At 40.2% G+C, this 19,018-nt stretch overlaps 1 protein-coding gene across 2 annotated transcripts; it reads right to left on the bottom strand.

Moving 5' to 3' along the window:
- Nucleotides 1–696: 696 nt before the first annotated feature.
- TRIM23 (tripartite motif containing 23) lies at nt 697–19,012 on the bottom strand. Of its 2 annotated transcripts, none has more exons than XM_083703566.1 (11): nt 18,868–19,012; nt 16,413–16,575; nt 12,703–12,824; nt 11,842–12,120; nt 11,085–11,267; nt 9,129–9,344; nt 7,295–7,429; nt 5,815–5,944; nt 5,610–5,720; nt 4,980–5,104; nt 697–4,580 (listed from the first exon to the last, which is right to left on the bottom strand). In XM_083703566.1, the coding sequence occupies exons 1-11, from the start codon at nt 18,988–18,990 to the stop codon at nt 4,401–4,403; spliced, it is 1,767 nt and encodes a 588-aa protein (XP_083559692.1). In that variant the 5' UTR covers nt 18,991–19,012; the 3' UTR covers nt 697–4,400. The 2 variants fall into 2 exon arrangements, with proteins under 2 accessions (XP_083559692.1, XP_083559693.1); XM_083703567.1 differs by having other exon boundaries at nt 18,603–18,966.
- Nucleotides 19,013–19,018: the final 6 nt, after the last annotated feature.

Below are 19,018 nucleotides of genomic sequence, written 5' to 3'. Positions count from 1 at the left end.
ACAATCTCTCTCTCTGCACTAGATGGCACTAATGAGGAAGTGGTTCCCGCAACTTGCAGTTTCTTAGAAGTGCTTGGTTTGGAAGAAGAGCAAGTGATGCTAAATATCTTAGCTGTGTTGAGGAAGAGCAGAAGGGGTACCCAGAGAGGGGAAGGAGGGTGAGAACCATCCCACTTTACTTAAGCCCTGTAATCCTCTTCATTGCGTTCAGGGGTTGTCCCAAGAAAACCTTGCTTCAGTAATCCCTGGAAGGAAGACATATGAGAACAGTGAATGGGGTGGCTGTCATTTGCCAGCATTACCTAGGCACCTCCGCTGGCTTCTGGTTTCAATTTTACCTGCTAGCTTCAGACTGCAGGCTATCAATGCATATCGGCCAGTTTCCCTTCACTCATCACCTTCATTTTGTCCTCCAAGACTAACTGAGGTCAACCTCTGAACATGCACTCATGTGCCATTTGTTTTGACCACATTCTTATGCGAGCTGACATCTATAAAGAATGGCAGGAGACACTTAGCATTCATTTGAAACCTCCAACACCCACTTACAAATATAAACCATCCAACATTCAGACACATTCACTCATTATTCACGTTGTTGGTTGACCATAAATAAATATTTGATGGCGGGGGGGGGGGGGAGAGAAAAATTAAGTGGCAAAAATCTACTTCAGAAAGATGACACATTCCACCAGCTGGTTAGAGAATTTTTATTGTTAGGAGTCCAAGGCCATTTTGAAATCACACCATCAATTTTTTTTTAATCCAACATTGTTTTGTGAGCTATTTTATACCTTGTGTAGCCCCAGAACATAAATTTCTTGGTGCTATAACCCCTCTCAGTACTTCCATTCACTCCCAATTCACAATTAGAAAAGAATTCATTACATACAGTTAAAAGCTAGAGTATGTCAAGGAATGAAGCCCTATACATTAATACGTTATTTTTTAAAGCAATACGTTAATATACACCTCTTTATTGTCACTGTATGTTGCATTTTAGTTTCACAGTTAAAACTAGACTATGACCCAATTGTTTTACAAACTGTCTGTTCTTAATACAGCTTTTATGCTAACCTTTAAAAATCTCCTTGGAGTTGAAACATTTCTTAAAAACTAGCACATATCAGTATACTAAACTGAGTTGAAGCTCAACATCATATGAAACAAGCTTGAAGTTTATAGCTGAAATTGTTATATACAGTACAAACAAGCTGCTAAAATTTTATCTGGTAATTGTTTGAATTCAAACAAATGCAACACTTATGTTCACAGTCACTTAAGTGGATTTCAATACTTTCAATGCAAGCCCACTACATTTATAGTAGAGCTTGACAGGAACAAACAGGTTTTTGAAAAACAAGTATTTATCCAATGTCCTAAAACATCTTGTGTGTTTTACAAGGAGAGCCCAGAACAATAACGCTACAGCAATTAAAGCCACAGAAGAACAATTCACATTTACCCTTCCCAACCGCTACATTATCACGTGTTGTCATGCATTTGAATAGTGTTGAAAAATAAAAGAGGGTATAAATAAGGGAAAGCCTGGCCTCACTGAAATGCAGTCAAAAGTCTCCAAATTATTTCAAACACACAGCTAGCTAGGTCTTGCACATAAATGCATCAAGTCTAGCTTTGTGGTATGCTGTGAAGAGGTTATTCATTGAGGCAGAGGAAAGTTCCTTGAGGGTAAAGGTCTCTTGTATGGGCAGTGATAGCCACTTGCTGTAACGAAGCAGAATTCAGCAAACAAGATTTTAGTTAAAGTGAGAGTGGTTGTAAGTATCTGTTTCATCTAGAAGAGCCAGAAAAGAAGGGAACTGCTTCATGACAACTGTATCTCAGCTAAGTAGCAGAATTCTCATGCTTAAAATCAGACCTAGAATTTGTGACAGCCTACTATATGCAATATTCATTCCTAACTGAACACTGCATGAAGCTTTCAAGGTATTCAGACACTTTGGAGTCTTATACTTGTAAAGAATTTGAGAGCCCTTAGTAACATTTTTCTAGATCAGCTTACCAGGAACATTTCATCAGAAAGGTTGGAAAGGTAGTTCTGCAGTCCTACGTTCAATTACACAGGAATGAGCCTCACTGGACACAGTGCAACTTAATCTCCCACCCCCCAAAAAACCTATGTATGGTCTTGCGCTGCATCCCTCAATGTGTATAGCTGGTTACAAAAAGCAACATGTTCAACCATTTCAGGATTAACGTTTTGAACAGACCTCTATTTGAAGTAAACACATGTTGCAGGTGGAACCATGAACAGCTGGTGAGGTGCTGCTCTGGGTAAGCTGACTACTGCTACCCTAAAGGATTATCTAATTACTAGTTATAATTATCTAATATTAGTTGTGTTATCTAGAACCAACATAGGGAAAACAGTCTACTCAAAGGGTTTCTGAAAGGAACATTACAGGCCAGATTCAACTAACCCAGCCAGCACTAGGACTCCTGCTAATGCAATGCAGCTTCCCCCCTCCTTTCCCAAATCTGCTCTGGAAGGTTGGTAAAACCCCTGGAACAGTCCATGGGAAGGAGAGGGAGGATAATTTTGTCTGGCAAGCAGAAATTCTTGTGCTGAGAGCACAATTAGAAGGGTATGAAGTTTAATTCCTATGTTGCTTGGGGAGAGAATCTGGATTTAAAAAGCAGAACTATCCTTTTTAGGCCAGTACCAGCAGTCAAATTTGCCTGCCTCAACCCTGCCTGCTTCAGCCTGGGGACTAGTGACTACAACAGCGCGGAATCAGCATTTGAACTCTGAACTTTTACTTAACCACATACATGCCCTCTTCATGGTGTAAGATACAGGGAACTTCTTCACACAGCTCCACACAATTCCTCCATGGGTGCATCTGCAGAAGGTTATCCAGATGTATGTTACAGAACTTGGGTCCTGTAACTCGAGTGTCCTGTCAAAAACACACATCCTCTTTCCTCAGTGCACTGAATGTCCAAAAGGATGAATCCAAATGCTAACAACTGGTGTCTTCATGTAATTGGGTTAAATATTTCACAGACCTGCAAAACACAATGTGCTCAAGCAGCTAACCAAGTGATAAACTGATTAAGGCTAACAAGATAAACTGCTACAGATCCTTGTTACAGAGCTTTCCCCATTCACAGATCCTCTGACGTTAGAAAATATATATACAAGCCTATCCACCATAGAATTGTAGCCGAAAAGAAGTTTTGAAGGCAAAGCTTACCCCAGATTTGAGTAAAAGTGCGGCCACTGTGACAGTGTAATTGTGCTTCAATGTTTCTTATATAGGGAGTTGCAAGAGAGGTACTTCGGCTTCCCAAAACTGTACATGATTTCCAATCAAGAACTGAAAATAAACCATTACTGATCTTATGGAAAGAGGGGTATGTACCACCGGATCAGAAGTTGCCTGCATAGCACAATGTACATATGGAATTCAGGTGAAGGAGGGAAAGAAGGATTTCAAGAAGCTGATTAAAATTTCCCCAAAAAAGTCATTAAAAATGTGTATTTAGACAACGTCCACTTGCAACCTCAGTCAGACAAATAGAACTGAGGAGAGATTTTAACCAGGGCACATTTAGATCTACACATGGAGAGCTGGAGACCTGACCGGCCATTAACCCAGGCCCAAGTGTTTCATCCTGCATGAGAAACCCCAGCATCCATTTTAATGCTAGTCCTTCTGCAAGGTGGTGTTTTTTCCTCTAAGATGGAAGATGAAGGAGGAAAACGACAATGAAACTTTGAAGGAGTTTGGCTGCAGTAGCTTCCAAAGGGGGGGGGGGTATTTGGAGCTATAGAGTAAGGATGGCAAAGGTCTTTTGGTCTGATGGCAGCATTCACCAAGGACCACTTGCCACTGGTAGGTGTCCCATTCCACACTCTCACATATGCAAGCTACACAAGGTACCCAGAGGAAATGCACATACATCTACAAGTACACAGGCTTTATGCCCAACCTGGCACCATGTCTACTTCATTTTTCTTTTTATCAAGAAGTGGTTTGTGTGTGCCTGCGTGCCCAAGTGAGATCTGAGAAAAAGCGAATGAAGCAAGGCCAACTCTGAAAGGAGCAAGGTCAAATAAATGCTAAGTTCCTAAAGTACTTGTGAGAAGATAAGTTAGTTGCTTATTAGGTAAGACATTTCAAATCTCATTTCTTAAAAAAACCCCAAAAACACCAAGGCACCTTTCTTGCAAATCCACCACGCCACTATTAAATTACCATAATTTACAGGAATTACACACTTACTGTACCACACTCCAATAAGCATTCCAGCAAAAATGTTAGTTGTTTTCTTTAGAATACATAGCCTTAGATGAAAAGTTCGTGTTTGACCATCTCAAGTCACACAAATAAATTAAGTGATCTTCAAGCTTAACACTTCTCAAGAGGACCTTATGCGACATCCAGCACACCTGCGGCTACCAGGTGTCTCGAGAGCCAATCCAGTCCTTCATACAGTCCCATGCCACTTCGGGCATCACATCCTTGAATGTACCAGCTCCGACCACAGCAGAGTTTGTGCAGACTCAGCAATTCTGTGACCTCTTCTACGGAAAGTGCCCCTGCCACATCCTGTAAACAACAACCATATACTTAAATGCATAGACAGTAACTTAAGAATTAGTAATCTTACCTAATGAATGCGGCAGATTCAAAATTAAAGTCAGTGCCAAAACCTACAGAATTTTGTTAAATATATTTAAATACTTCAGAAGTATTCAAGTACCAATTATGTTTTTAAGAAACGTGGCTAGAACTCTATCTGCAAGATTTTGGAAATTAATAGAAGACCCCAAAACAGACTGTTAAGAAGGCTGGGATTTTTATTTATTTTCTGCTAAATTAACAGTTTATCAGAGGAAACATTACCATTAATATAGCCTTTTAAATTTTGTTTCCGTACTTACTTTACACTAGCAAAATGAAGTTAAATTGAGACAAATGAGAAAACTAAAAAAAGGACCACAATACCTGCTTATTGGCAAAGATCAGCAGCAAAGCATCTCGCAACTCCTTTTCTGTTAACAGTTTGGCAAGTTCATTGTGTGCTTCACTGACCCTGTCTCTGTGGCTGCTATCAATAACAAACACCACCGCTACAGAAAGAGAACAATTATGCAGCTGCATTTTGCTACACATTTTCATTCCACATGCAGATATTATAACTTAGGAAACAGGGGAAAGACTCCAGCCCTATTATTTTACATCTGAAGTCTATACATATTTTCCAGAAATTGTTGACGTACTACAAACTAGCAATTGAACCATTTTCTTTACTAAAATAAACTGCACTGTACAACTTTCTAAACTGTATTAGCCTGAAGCAAAGCCAAAAATCAAATCTGAAAGTAAATGCAAGTCACTCGTCACAGAGAACAAAACTGAAGAAATTAAAATGTTGTCTAGCAGTCAGATCCCTGAATTGTTGTACCCTGAAACGCAAAACCCATTGATTTCCATAGAATTTACTTTCAAACAGATGTGTTTAGAATTACATCATTTGATGATAAACCTAGGAAACATTCCCTTTCTTACTTTTAATAGGCATAATTATTCATTGTATATTTCAATGAGTCAAAATATGAAATATGGCACTCTTACCTTGTGTATTGAGGTAATAATGTTTCCACAAAGGCCTCAGCTTGTGTTTACCTCCAACATCCCAAATAGTGAACTTCAGATTTTTATATTCTACAGTTTCAACATTAAAACCTAAAGGAGGATGGAAAGGAAGGGCCTTTTAACCACACTTCTGACAAAGGATTTATATAGACATTTCACTGGTTCCAAAATCAATGTTACTTGCCTATTGTTGGAATAGGTTGCATGAATTCATCCTGCTTCAGCTTAAATAAAATGGTTGTCTTGCCAGCTCCGTCTAATCCCAGAGTTACAACCCGAATCTCCATTTTTGGCCCAATGTGTACCCTGTTGTCCTGCAGCCAAGAAAAAAGATATTGAGAAACCTGAAGTTTGTTTCCCCCCCCCCCCCATGCCCCGCAAAAAGAATTTTTATTAGCTCAAGGTGCTGTGGCAAAGGAAAATCCTAATGTAATGTATCATGTAAGTTTCTTGCTTGTTAAGAGTGTTTTAAGTTTTGTGAACTGCAAAGATGATTAAATGTCGTAATGGAAGAAACTTGTGCTCCGATTCATAGGGGTATATGAATTTATATGTATTGATGGGCCATCAACTATATTTTCCTCAGAGTGGACCTACTTAAATTATTTTGTCATGTTAAGTAATTTCAGAGGGTTTCCTCTGAGTAAAATTTAGCTGAATACCACCCAATGTCAGGAGTTTCCATTGTAGTGTGAGGAGCAGTAGTCAGAAGAAATTGATTACTTCTTGTGCAGGTGTATTTGGGTGGACACATGGAGCACTTTGAATTTCTGACACTGTGTCTCATTTAGGATACATAAGTTTCACCTTAAAGGATGCCGTTCTGTGGGTAAGCCAAGACTAAGTAGAAAGCCAACACTTTTATTTATTTTTTAAACAAGTGTTAGATTTCACTTAACCAAGATCTAAATGATTTGCAAATAACAATATAAAATATTCAGAAGAAAATAACCCAAGTAGCACATCCAGCGCTTGGGGGCTGCAGGAGGTGAAAGAAAGAAGGGCAAGTCACAGGGTGTGAGCTGAGGACCATTTGCATGATTACCCCAAATGAGCTGAAGACCATTTGCATATTACCCCAAATGATTAATTTATCCCATTGGTAAGTTGTTGTTTTTTTTGCTGAGGATACTAAAAGTTTTGTGACCAGAATGGTTACAATTTTAGTCCGACAATCTGCAAGATAATATGTTTGACTAAACAAAAACATGCACAACTGAAAAGGTGCAAAGTCATTTCATTAGCAGATACTATTTTAACCAAAACACTTTGAATTAGGGCAACAGCCACCATGACTTATAGGATGTTAAACAAAAGAAAAACATTCCTACACAGTCACCCTAGTCTTCGGGTCTATCTTTTTTAAAAAATGTATATATATCCAATACATGATTGCACAGTGTTGCAAATTGCTTGTAATTTGGGGAGCTTCAAAAGCCAGCTGGCCATGAGTGTTTCTTGCTGTACTTAGGGTGGCAGAGGAGAAGAGGGAGGAAGGAAGGAAGGAAGGAAGGGAGGGAGGGAGGGAGGGAGGGAGGGAGGGAGGGAGAGAGAGAGAGAGAGAGAGAGAGAGAGAGAGAGAGAGAGAGAGAGGACAGAGTTCTTACTTCTCTCTGGATTCATGATCAAAGTCTTGAAGCAACCTAAACATGAGAAAACTGTACCTTTGTAAAAGTAACTGGAATGCTAGCATCAAGTTGTATATGGTCTGCAAGCTCGGTAAACTGTTGTTGTTGTTTTTGTAGTGTTTCTAGAAGCCTTGTAATTTCTTGTTTGGCCAAGACAACTCTGCAGTCATCCTTTAAAAAGGAAACTAAATTTAATACAATGAATGCAGTACCACCTATGTGTTTTCCTTCTCAAAATCCAGCTGAGCAAGAAGTTACGTCTACCAAAAAGAAAATTACATTTTTTACTAAATTTAAAATTGAACTTTAACTCAAGCAGATTTAAAACTCTACTATAACTGAAATAAATTGTTTCATGATACATCAACAATGGAGAAATGGAAGACAGGAATGCATGCTGTTCACAGTAGCTTTTGTTTGTCTTAAGGAAAACACAGTAACACTACACAGGAACCAAGACAAGAAAGCTACTGTATTATTCAACTGAAACAACACTGGCAAATATAAAGACTTGAAAGGAAAAATAATCTAATTAGGATTAAAAATGGGTGCTGCTATCAACACACACGATTGCTCCTTTTCTTGTTTTATTTTGTTTGGTACACGAGAGGCAGCTGAACACCTTTATTTTAATGCTCAAGTGACTATCTAAGAACATTGCCCCTACAGTATTTTGTCTCTTAAGGCCAAGCCTAATAGGTTTCTACATTAATTTCTATACAACTATCTACTTCTCCAAAGTGTGGATCCCAAACGTTTCACTAGAAAAAGGCATCACCAACTACCGTATTTTTCGCTCTATAGGACGCACTCTTTCCCCTCCAAAAATGAAGGAGAAATGTGTGTGCGTCCTATGGAGTGAATGCAAGCTTTCGCTGAAGCCTGGAGAGGGAGAGGGGTCAGGGCGCACCGACCCCTCTCATTCTCCAGGCTTCAGGCAGCTATCCGCAAGCCTTCGGAGCCCTCCGAAGGCTTGCGCAGCCTGAAGCCTGGGGAGCGCAGCGCCAACTGCCGCTGCGCTCTCCGGGCTTCAGGCAGCTATCCACAAGCCTTCTAAGCCCGGCGGGAGTTCCCGCCGGGCTCAGAAGGCTTGCAGATAGCCTGTTCTGGGGGCTGGGGTCGGGGGAAGTCCCTGTCCCCAGCCCCGCAAGCTCCGGGAGCGGCGGCAAGGTTGTGCACAATCGTGCCACCTCTCCTGGACCTGTTCTGGGGGCTGGGGTCTGGGGAAGCTCGGGCTTCCCCATCCCCATCCCTGCAAGATCTGGGGAGCTCTTTGGGGCTGGGGGAAAAATAATTTGCCCCCCTTTATCCCCCCCTAAAAACTAGGTGCGCCCTATAGACTGTAGACTGCTTAACATAAGACATAGCTCTGGAGAAATTAGTGTTCGTTTTTAAAATGTTACCAGCCTCCATTACTGTGAGGAAAGCTAGAAGAATAGTGCGCCCTATAGAGCGAAAAATACGGTACGTTAAACTTTTATATATCAAACCTATCCTTTGACTCAGATGCTACAGCACTTTTGCCTCCCATCTCCCCCCTTTTGTTATCCAATACTTCTCCCTCCCACAAGGCACTCACCCAACAGAGCAACTTTTACAAACCACTGCTGTGTCCCAAATCACCATTTGTAGAAGCAGAATTTTAGAATAACTAAGCTTACACATACAATTAACCCAATAAAAGCAAATCCCTAACACAGTATTTTCCCAACAATAATTATTTTGTTATCCAATACTTCTCCCTCCCACAAGGGACTCACCCAACAGAGAAACTTTTACAAATTATTTATAAACCACCTGACACTGTCAACCTTAGTCAGCAACCTAAAGTACATATATATGGAAGAGGGCCACTGTATGGATACTTCACCTGCTGCAATGTCTTTTCACAGTGAAGGCAAGCTGTTGAAACCTGGGACAAGAGAATAGTCATATCTTCTTGCTGTTGCCTAAGCCAGATCAATTTCTCCCGCACATGGGCATCAACCACACTGAGTGCCATTTCTTCTTGGCGGCAGAGGGTTTCATGAAGATCAGAAAAATAGGCTCGTACACATGAACGAGCATTCTCTGCAGTACCTGGGACCTGGGTGGTTATGAAATCAAGGAGACCGACATTATGTTGTTGCAGACCTCTTTAAGACAGAGCCTTAATATCCTTCTCCATTGCAATGGGCTGGCACACAAATTTCCAGCAGACTGCTTAACATAAGACATATCTCTGCAGAAATTTTTAAAATGCTACCAGCCTCCATTATTGTGAGGAAAGCTAGAAGAAGAATGTCAGTGTGTCTTGAATATTAAAGGAGTACAATAAGATTAGAAGGACTTTATTGCATACATACAGAAGCAATGTACACAGGTTAATACATTAGCAAGATTTTAAAAATACTTGTAAAGACATTATGACTGGGCAATAAGTAATTTTAATGATTTTACAATTTAAAATGGACATGTGGTATGATGATAAACAATGGAACTAGGGAAGGGAATAGGGCGGTCAACTCGTTTTTTAATGTTTGAATATGTATTGTTGTTTTTATTTTTTGTTGTTTTTTGGGAAATTAATAAAATAATATTTAAAAAATGAATGTTAAAGTATTGCCAAAATATTTTATGTTTTGAAATCTCATGATCTCTGTTGGCTCTCCTGTGAGTTTGAAGTGCTGACTCCCTATTCTGAATCAACCCAGCTAGAAGAGGCACAGTACTCCATAATATATATTAACAGCTCACTGTTAGAACTACTCTTAACACTTCCACTTTCCTAGTAGTATCTATCCTTTGAATAAACGTTTGCCAAGTGCCTTAGCAAAATACTGTAAACCTATTAACTCATTGCTTTTAGAAGTGAAATTCACAAATTAGAAGTAACTGAGGGCCAAAATTGTAGCTCTAGAGCAGTGTTTCCCAACCTTGTGCCTCCAGATGTTTTTGGCCTACAACTCCCATCATCCCTGACCACTGGTCTTGCTAGCTAGGGATGATGGGAGTTGTAGGCCAAAAACATCTGGAGGCACAAGGTTGGGAAACACTGCTCTAGAGTACAGAATTATGTACCACACACAAATTACTACATCTAAAACAAGGTGTAACAAAAATACTAGGTATATTCTAATATGTATCTTCATTCAAATTAGCCTGATCACTAACAGATGAAATATGCAAGCTAATCTAATTCATGATGTTTCCACAGAAAACCTTATATAATCAACACTGCTATTTCTGCATAATACTAAGGTTGGTGTCCTAGTCAAATCAGCTAGGAACAGCATTAGGAGATTCTGAAAAGAAATAGAAACACAGATGGAATAACCCCCCAACCCCCTCCCCCAATCAGATTTGTATTTCACCAGTAGCTACCTGTCATGCTACATAGTAAGTCATTTTTGAAAATGAAAAACTTTCCAAATCATTTAGTGATATGGCAATACAGTAAATAAAAATCCTACTAGGTAAGTCTAAGTATTTAGGCATGCACTTTGTATCCTAGCTGTATTTTTCATTATCATCTCTATAATTATTCCAAAATCAATCATTTCTGCTTCTTCATGGCTGCTTTCCTCTGAAAAACAGCTTTGCAAAACAGTCCATTACCACTGGTGAGTTAACAGAACAGACTTCTTGGCTCTATCTTCTCCTTCCAGAAGGTCCTCTACCCTTGCCCATACCAACTTACTTTTGATAAGTGGCCTTGAAAAAGCTTTTGTGAGTCATGTTAATACTGGATAACGTGGCATACTGCTTCATTTAAAAAGTGTAAAGGAGTGGGGAGATATAATAATGAAGATTACGTGCAGGTTAAGGAAATGACAAGCTTGCTTACATGTTCTGTATGAGCCATTCCAATTCCATCTTCAATTATCTGTTCTCCTCCTTCTATCTGCTGAACTATTCCAACTAGTTTCCGAGAATAATCTGATATTTCTTCTGTGAAAGTTCTTATACAGTGAGCCATGTCTAAAATGGAAGCACGGATCTGGTTTGCTTCTGGTTCCAAAACACTGTGCTAAGGGGAAAGCATCAAAAGTAAATCTGAACACCCATTTCCAAATTCTTCCCATCTACAAATTCTGCCCCCACACAGTATGAGAGAGAAAAAAGAGCAAAACTTTGGACAGTCTGCCTCAGGTGCTTAGCGCAGAAATGTAGGCGCACAAGGTAACTAGTCTTTGCATGCTCCTTTGCATGAATCATCTTTCAAAAGCAGTGATCTTTAATTTATCATAGTAAGATTTAAAAAAACTTTATTATTATTTAACAAGAAGTATGTAAAGACTAGTTATGTTTCAAAAGAGATGGAAAATTAAATATAAGCATTAGCTGGACAGTATTATACATCAATATACGAACACAAAATTGTCTAGCAGCCCTACTAGGTGACAGCAGGAAGCAGCTTTAGTGATAGCTTAATGATACCCTGGAACATTGCCTTTATTAAATAAGTAATGTAAAGAATAGGAGAGGGAACAAAATATAGTCTGATGGTTTGTCAAATGGGCAAAAAACCCAACACAAATTCTCCTTTTCAGTCACATATTAACAATGACATAGATGGACAATAAAGAACTGACACAACCTACTTTATGACCCTGATGCTTTCCGTATTCTTTGCAGACACAACACATGAGAGGACTGGCTTGACACCCTTCTTCCAGGCACACAAATTCAATAGCATGCACTTGGTGCTGAGAGCACATGGTCTTCTCATGAGGTTTATCAGCAAGGGGCACACGTCTGTGTTTTGCAAGTGTCTTCGTGGAATGTGTGAGTTGGGAACACTCTGCACACAGGTGAGTGGCACAAACAGTGCAGTATACTGAAGCAAGATGCGTTTCATCTTCATCACAGCGGACAATGCACTAACAAAAAGAAAAACTAGAACATTATTTACTCATGGTAACTGGTCGCATAAAAATGTTTTTAATATTAGATTCCAAGGCATTGTACAGCATTAACAAGAAAAACAGACTAAAATGCACACAATTAAATCAGTAAAATCTTTTCAAACACCTTGGTGAATAAAAGTGCTGAAAGCTTATTATGGCTACAAATCAAAATCCCAATGCTTGCCCAATTATCGCCCAATCGATGAAACAAAATTTTATAGATACCTGCTCTAGGGAACTAGCATACACTTTCTAGAAACTACTATGTAGTCAGAAATATCGAATAGAACAGCCGTTACTTGACAGTTCTGATTGAGAGCGCAGGTACAAATCTGAAATTATATAGTCCAGGAGAATCTGTACCACTCGATACTCCTGAACATGTAATTTAGGTCCAGGTCTTTTAGTTGTTAATGTAGTAATGTTGAAATCACTGAATTAAAATCAAACATTTATGACATCTGAAAAGGACAATCAAACTGAAATATTAAAAATTGATTGGGAACACTACTCTGAAAGTGACACAAAATGAAATACAAAATGGATTACTACCACCTCTCCAGAGAGGCCAATGGCTTCTTCAGTTGTCCCACACTGACCACCAAGTCCATTTTGAAGTCGTTCCAGGAGTTCCAACAAAGCAAAGTTTTTTTTCAAACCCCAGACACCAGAATCTCCTGTGTTGGAGGAAAAATATAAAGTCAGCAAAAAAAATATTCTTTTGAAAAGTGATTCCATAGCCAGAAAAGTTTTTCAGTTTGCATGAGCTCTCTCTCAAGATCTTATGGTCCATTAGATTTTATGAACTATATGCTGGATCTTCCTTATTTACTATATTTCACCTACTGTAACCCCATGTTTGGTTGTGGAACATCAGTGTGAGAAGTTTTCTGCTTTCAGAAGACTTCATAGATTAACACTAATATATTTTTCCTTTTACTCATCAATCTTTGATCTGAAGCCTTTGTGTGGTCTAAAGGTAATAACTTAGGGCTCATTCATTTTAATGGGACACACTGAAGAACTCAACAGGGTACAAAACACGGGTATTGGGCTGAATTGTGCTATTCATTTTTAACAGCAAGCCTTTAAATATGTTAGTGCTACTGAATTTGTACTGACCCACTACAAATTGCTTCTATCTCTGTTGGCTTCAATTTTTAATTAACCCAGCCAAATATTGGTAGAGGTTAGGATAAATACTTCATGGACAGCTGGGTTTTCTACCTTTTCACATGTATATATTTTCATGGATGGATTCCAGTACAGTTCTTCAAAATAAATGGTGGTTTTGATTAAGCCTGTCCAAATTTATTTCAGCTAATGTAGGAACTATTCAAAGTGCTAACTGCCAGGTTCCTCACTATATGTGCAGGTTACATAATTTTATAGATATGCCTATTGCATGAAATCTATGGAACATTCTAAACAACAACAAACATACAGATTTTGGCAGCCTTTCCTTAGAAAAGGCATGAAGCTTGAATAGCAGGGAGCCTGCATATCAGAAACAAGACTGCATTATGTGGGCAATCATGGAGTGAATACTGAGCCCATTGATTACAGTACACCAGTCACGAAATGGGCAAACATTCCTCTTTGATTCATCAGTGACTGAGGATATCAGAGCCAGAACACATACTTTTCAGCAACAGACATTAAGAAGAGTTCTCCTGCCCAAGAAACCAGACCAAAACTCGAAAAGGATAGCTGTGATTGTCTGGCACACAAGTACAAAAAGGGGTGCGGGGAGGATTATTGAGTGCTAATTTAGTGTTAATCACGTACATACTGGGTCTTGTGTTTATTTTAATTTCTGTTCTGCCCAGGCTGTTCTCTCTTCCATAGCTTAGCTTTTCAGCCCCTTTCCAAAATCTCCCACCACCGAAAAGAGGAAAATTCATAGAGGTTAATAGCAGTCTCTTTACAGCGATTGGCAAAAAGTGAATAAACAATTTAATGCACCTCCATGATGAAGGTCCCTTAGTGCTGTTGATGAGAATGTGTAACCATTCGCAGAAAGTCAAATCCTATTTCAAATAACTGAACTGTGTATCCTTTGGAAGGGGGTGAATGCAAAGTGAAGACTGAAAAATCATGGAAGGAATTCCTACAAGTTCTACAAACAGGAAAGGGGGAAAGCGGCAAATTGCTTTCCCCCAATCACTCAATATTTGAGCGGTGAGTAGGGGAGAGAAAATCTCAGTCTCCCTAGGACAGAGGCACAAACATATTCAGGTTGTTCAGCTTAATTGTAAGATACTACAAGGAGTAAGGCTTATGAAGGCTGAGCCACACACTGTTTCATTAAGCACATTTAATGGTGCCTTGATGGGTCCTTTTGTCTTCAAAGGTTTTGTTTTGGGTCACTGCACCCTAACTTAATAGGGATCTGAGTTGTCTTGTACAAATGAAGCTAGTATTTGTGTTTAAAAGGAAATGTCTGCTCTCTTAAATAGCTCAGTTCTTTCTGCAGTGTTGCCCCCTAGCTGATGCCACTCTTCCCTACTTCAAATCCTTCATCACCCCGCTCCCTATTCACAGCCCTCAGCTCAACCAGAACAAATCCTTAAGTATACATATTTATGCACTATTACCTCTCCCTACAGCTCAAATTTAGACTGTAACCTCGACAGGGCAGGGACATGTCTTTTTCTTATGCTGCTCCTTGCAGTTCTGTGCACACAGATGGCATTGTACAAATTAATGCTACATAATAGACCTATTTTGCATTATAAACACAACCTTGCTTGACTCAACCTGTCTGACCTTGCTACCATTTTTATTGTCTTATGACATTAAGCACTAAACAGCTGTCCTGAGATAACTTCACAAGCAATGTTTACAATGTTACCATAATGCGAGCAAGATTAGAAATATAGGGTGGTATCAAACAAAGTAATATCAGAGCAGACTCACTGAAATCAATCGACTTAAGTTAGTCATGACTAAATCCACAGATTTCAGTGGGCCTACTCTGAATATGACTGGTTGACTACCACCCATATTTAATAAAATAAAAAAGTTGAAATAGTTCTGAGTGAATGATGTTGCACACTTGGCAGTGCTATAGCACTATAAAGTGCTATAGTTCAATGGTAGATTCAATGGCATCTCTAGGTAAGGAAAGATCCCTGTCCAAAACCCGAGTCAGTGCTGACAATACTGAGCTAGAAGGACTGCTAGCCTGACATGGTGTAAGGCAGCTTCCTAGAGACCTATGTTTCTTCACTGTTAGTTCAAGAAGAGACCCTTGTTGATGCGGAAAAATTTGGATTTTGACTTTTGCTTTCATGCATAGCCACCAAGGCTTCTCAAAAGTAAATGTTCTTACAGGCAAATCCTAAATTTGTTTTACTTTAAGGTATATTTCAATGTGTTCAATACATTATAGGTTGGATAATGAGGTTATCCTTGTTGGGAATTTTATGCAGCTGATGCTGCTGGTGTGATTAGTATAAATCACATGAGATGTCTGGGAAGAGTGTGGAAACGGAAGACTGTCTTATCTCTTCCATCTGAGCGTGTTTTTGTACTGTACCTTCACTTTTGCAGTATGCAACAGGTTGTTCTGCCAGAGCTTGGAGAACACAGACGTGATTATGGATTGTCTATATAGAATGTAAATAAAATGTAGTTTAGATCTACGGATGTTTCTTTCTTCTTGCTGTAGGATGCTAGAAGACTTGTGTGTACTTTTCACATGAAAAGTGTCGCAGAGAGGCACTCTGGAGATGAAGGGACATGCCATTCCAGAGACGTGCCTACCGGGAGACGCTCAGAGGTCCTGGGGGGGGGTGTCACCGTCTCCCCAAGAGCATTTTTCCAACAATCCTTCCTCTAAAACATTAAATCTTCCATACGTTTTCATAGTGCACATTGCTCTTTTCATCGCATCACATTGCTGCAACTTTTGAAGCGCACAAGTCAAACTTCTGAGCTGCCTTGCAACCAATGTCAGTGTTTTGTTTTTTAAGTGGTGGTTTACCTCAGTATATTCAAGCTATGCAGATATATTCTAAGTGCGTCTGTTGTACCTGCCCATTTGGCGAACCTATATAAAATGACTGCTACCTCCAGCGTGAGAGGTAGTTAGTACTAATACTAGCGGGGAGAGTGCTGCTGCACTGGTGTCCTCCTTGTGGGCCTCCCATGGGCATCTAGTTAGTCAATTTGAGAACAGGATGGTGGACCTACACAGGTCATTAGTCTTCCCAACAGGGCTTTTCTTACGTTCTTAATTCAACAATTTATAAGCAGCTTACCTAATTCAGTAACCTGCCGATCAAAAGGACACCGAACTGCTCTGCCATGGAGAGGAAGTCGAGTGAGACAGTCATGACAGACTGTATGACCACACAAAAGCAGTCTGGGAACTTTGTCTCCTTGCAGTGAAAATACATCTTCACAGACTCCACATTCCAGAACCTATAATTTACAAGGGAATATGTTCAGTTTTTAAGCACTAGGGAAGAGCTAAAAGTTAGTGGTAAAGAGCAAGCAAAAAAGGTCCCAGGTTCAATCCCTTGTATCTCCAGGTAGGCCTGGGACTTGTGCCGGAAGTCCTGGCACTGCCTGTCAGCATCAACAGTACTTACTTAGACCAATATTCTGACTCGGTATAAGCCAGCTTCATTGTTAACAATGTCTATTTGGATGCAGCCAACAGATGCCACTATGGATGGGGATGAGGACAGCCGCATCAGTCTCTGAGGTCAGACCTCATTATGATTAAGTTTCAGGTTAGCTCTATATACTAAGAACTACCAGATAATTAGTGGATCCTAAAAACTGTAGTCCATGACCCAAAGCACTTCCTAGTGGTTATGTTGTATTCCCTAGACCTTACTACACACATCTGTCCTACTGAGTGAATTGGGGCTTACTTCTAGGTAAGGGGTATAGGTAAGGGGTATAGGTATTAGTCTCGGTATAGTTGTACTTCTACACAGGATGGAGAACCTTTCAAGTAACTGAGCTTAAGATAGCACTTCAAAGAAAGTAACAACTATTTTCCAACAAAGGTCTTTATAAGAAATCACATTTTTTATTCCACAACAGCAAAAATTCCAATTTATTTATTTATTTACTTAATAAATTTATATCCCAATTTTAAAAAAGAAACTTTTAATGACGACATGCAAAAATTACAAATTAAAGTAGTATATATCAATAATATAACAATTCATAATTTAAAATACCTGTATTAAAATAGCAAATACAAACCCACCACTGTAACTAACATAGATGTGGGCAAGCTGGAATACAACCCATTTGTGTGGGTTTGTAACTTTCGTGAACTCAGCTGTCAGGCTGACCCTTAGGGTGAAACCATACATTTTGGACCAGGATTATTAAGTATCTATTGCTCAAGGTAACTTCTATCTGCATTATGCACATTTTTCTGTATGGCAGAACATAAAAACGATCTATAGCCACAAACTGGATCTCATGTTCATGATTATAACCCACCCAAGGTCACTAGACACTCTTGTGGAACGAACACAATGCATTTTTGCATCAAAGAATTATAGAATCATAGGACTGTAGAGCTGGAAGGGACCACGAGGACCATCTAGTTCAACCCCCTGCAATATTTTCAAAATAAGACAGAAGGCTATCAAGATACAACGTCCATATTGTTTACAATACTTAATATGTTTCCAGTTCTGTAACAAATGTTTGCACAGTTCCCAAATGCATGGGAATCCCAGTGTACCAGTTTCGCCTCTTCATCTGTGCTGCCCCTTTATATTCTTGCCATCTATAACGAAACATTTCCTTATACCTTCAACAACTCTATGACAGGCAGAACTACTCAAAGCAGACCCATGGAAATCAAAGTTAGTAATGTCCATTAATTTAGATGGGTCTAAATTAGCTGCACACAACCCTACATTTTCTGTTTCTTTGCCGCTGCTGCATCTTCATGTCCTAAGATGTTCCACTTGCTTATTTACCACCTACTGAATAGATGCAAAAAGCTAGAAACCTGCCGGAGAAATAAGCTGGAACCCTACATGTGAGATTCCCCCTACCTTGTCCCACCTCATTTGTCAAACCTATCTGACACGCATGGTAAATCGCTCTGGACACCCCCTTGCTTTAAACAGTACAGAACATACAACGTAGCATACAAGTGTCTCTCTCTCTCTGTGTGTGTATATCTATCTATCTATCTATCTATCTATCTGTGTGTGTGTAATGTGAAGGGGGAGCGGGGAGCAGGGTAAATACACACGAGGGGTGCCCAACATGGGCACAACCGGAGAGAACCGACCCGCAAAACGTGAAGGCTCTTGCAGGAAATGAAGGCGCTACAGCCCGGGAGCCCAAAGGGGGCGGGGGCTCCCCTCTCTCTCTCTCTCCTCCCGCCCCCACCCAAGACAGCGAACGACGAAGGGGCTCCGCCAAGGCGGCTTGGAAGCCCCCCCCCCCGGCCTCCCTCTGCTCACCTTCACCACAGGCCCGGCCGGACTCCGGCTCTGCCTGCTCCCGGCATCCAGCCCCGCACTAGCCCCGACCTTGTTTACAGCTAGCGCGGCCATCTTGGAGAAGGAAGGAGAAAGACCAAGAAGAAGCTGCCTTCGCCGCTCCCACAGCGGAGTGTCCCCCTGGAGACGGGGCGGGGTTACGCGCCTACGTCACCAAAGAGAGCCGTAGGTAAAGGAGACAAACGTCAAAACCCACACAACAAGGTCGCTTTCCCCGTATCTTAACCCGGTCTGTGGTTTGTAAGCACTGCGCATGTCCGTTTCTTGTCACTCCCCGTTTCCCACTATGCCATTGGCCGCCATGATAGCGGCGCCGAGGGACGTTAAAAAAAACTACAGCTCCCATCATGCATCACTTTGACAGCTCGCCTTTTCCA

Source organism: Podarcis gaigeae, assembly GCF_964106915.1.
Source record: "Podarcis gaigeae genome assembly, chromosome: 11".
Classification (NCBI taxonomy): Eukaryota; Metazoa; Chordata; class Lepidosauria; order Squamata; family Lacertidae; genus Podarcis; species Podarcis gaigeae.
This window is presented reverse-complemented; position numbering and strand designations above follow the sequence as displayed.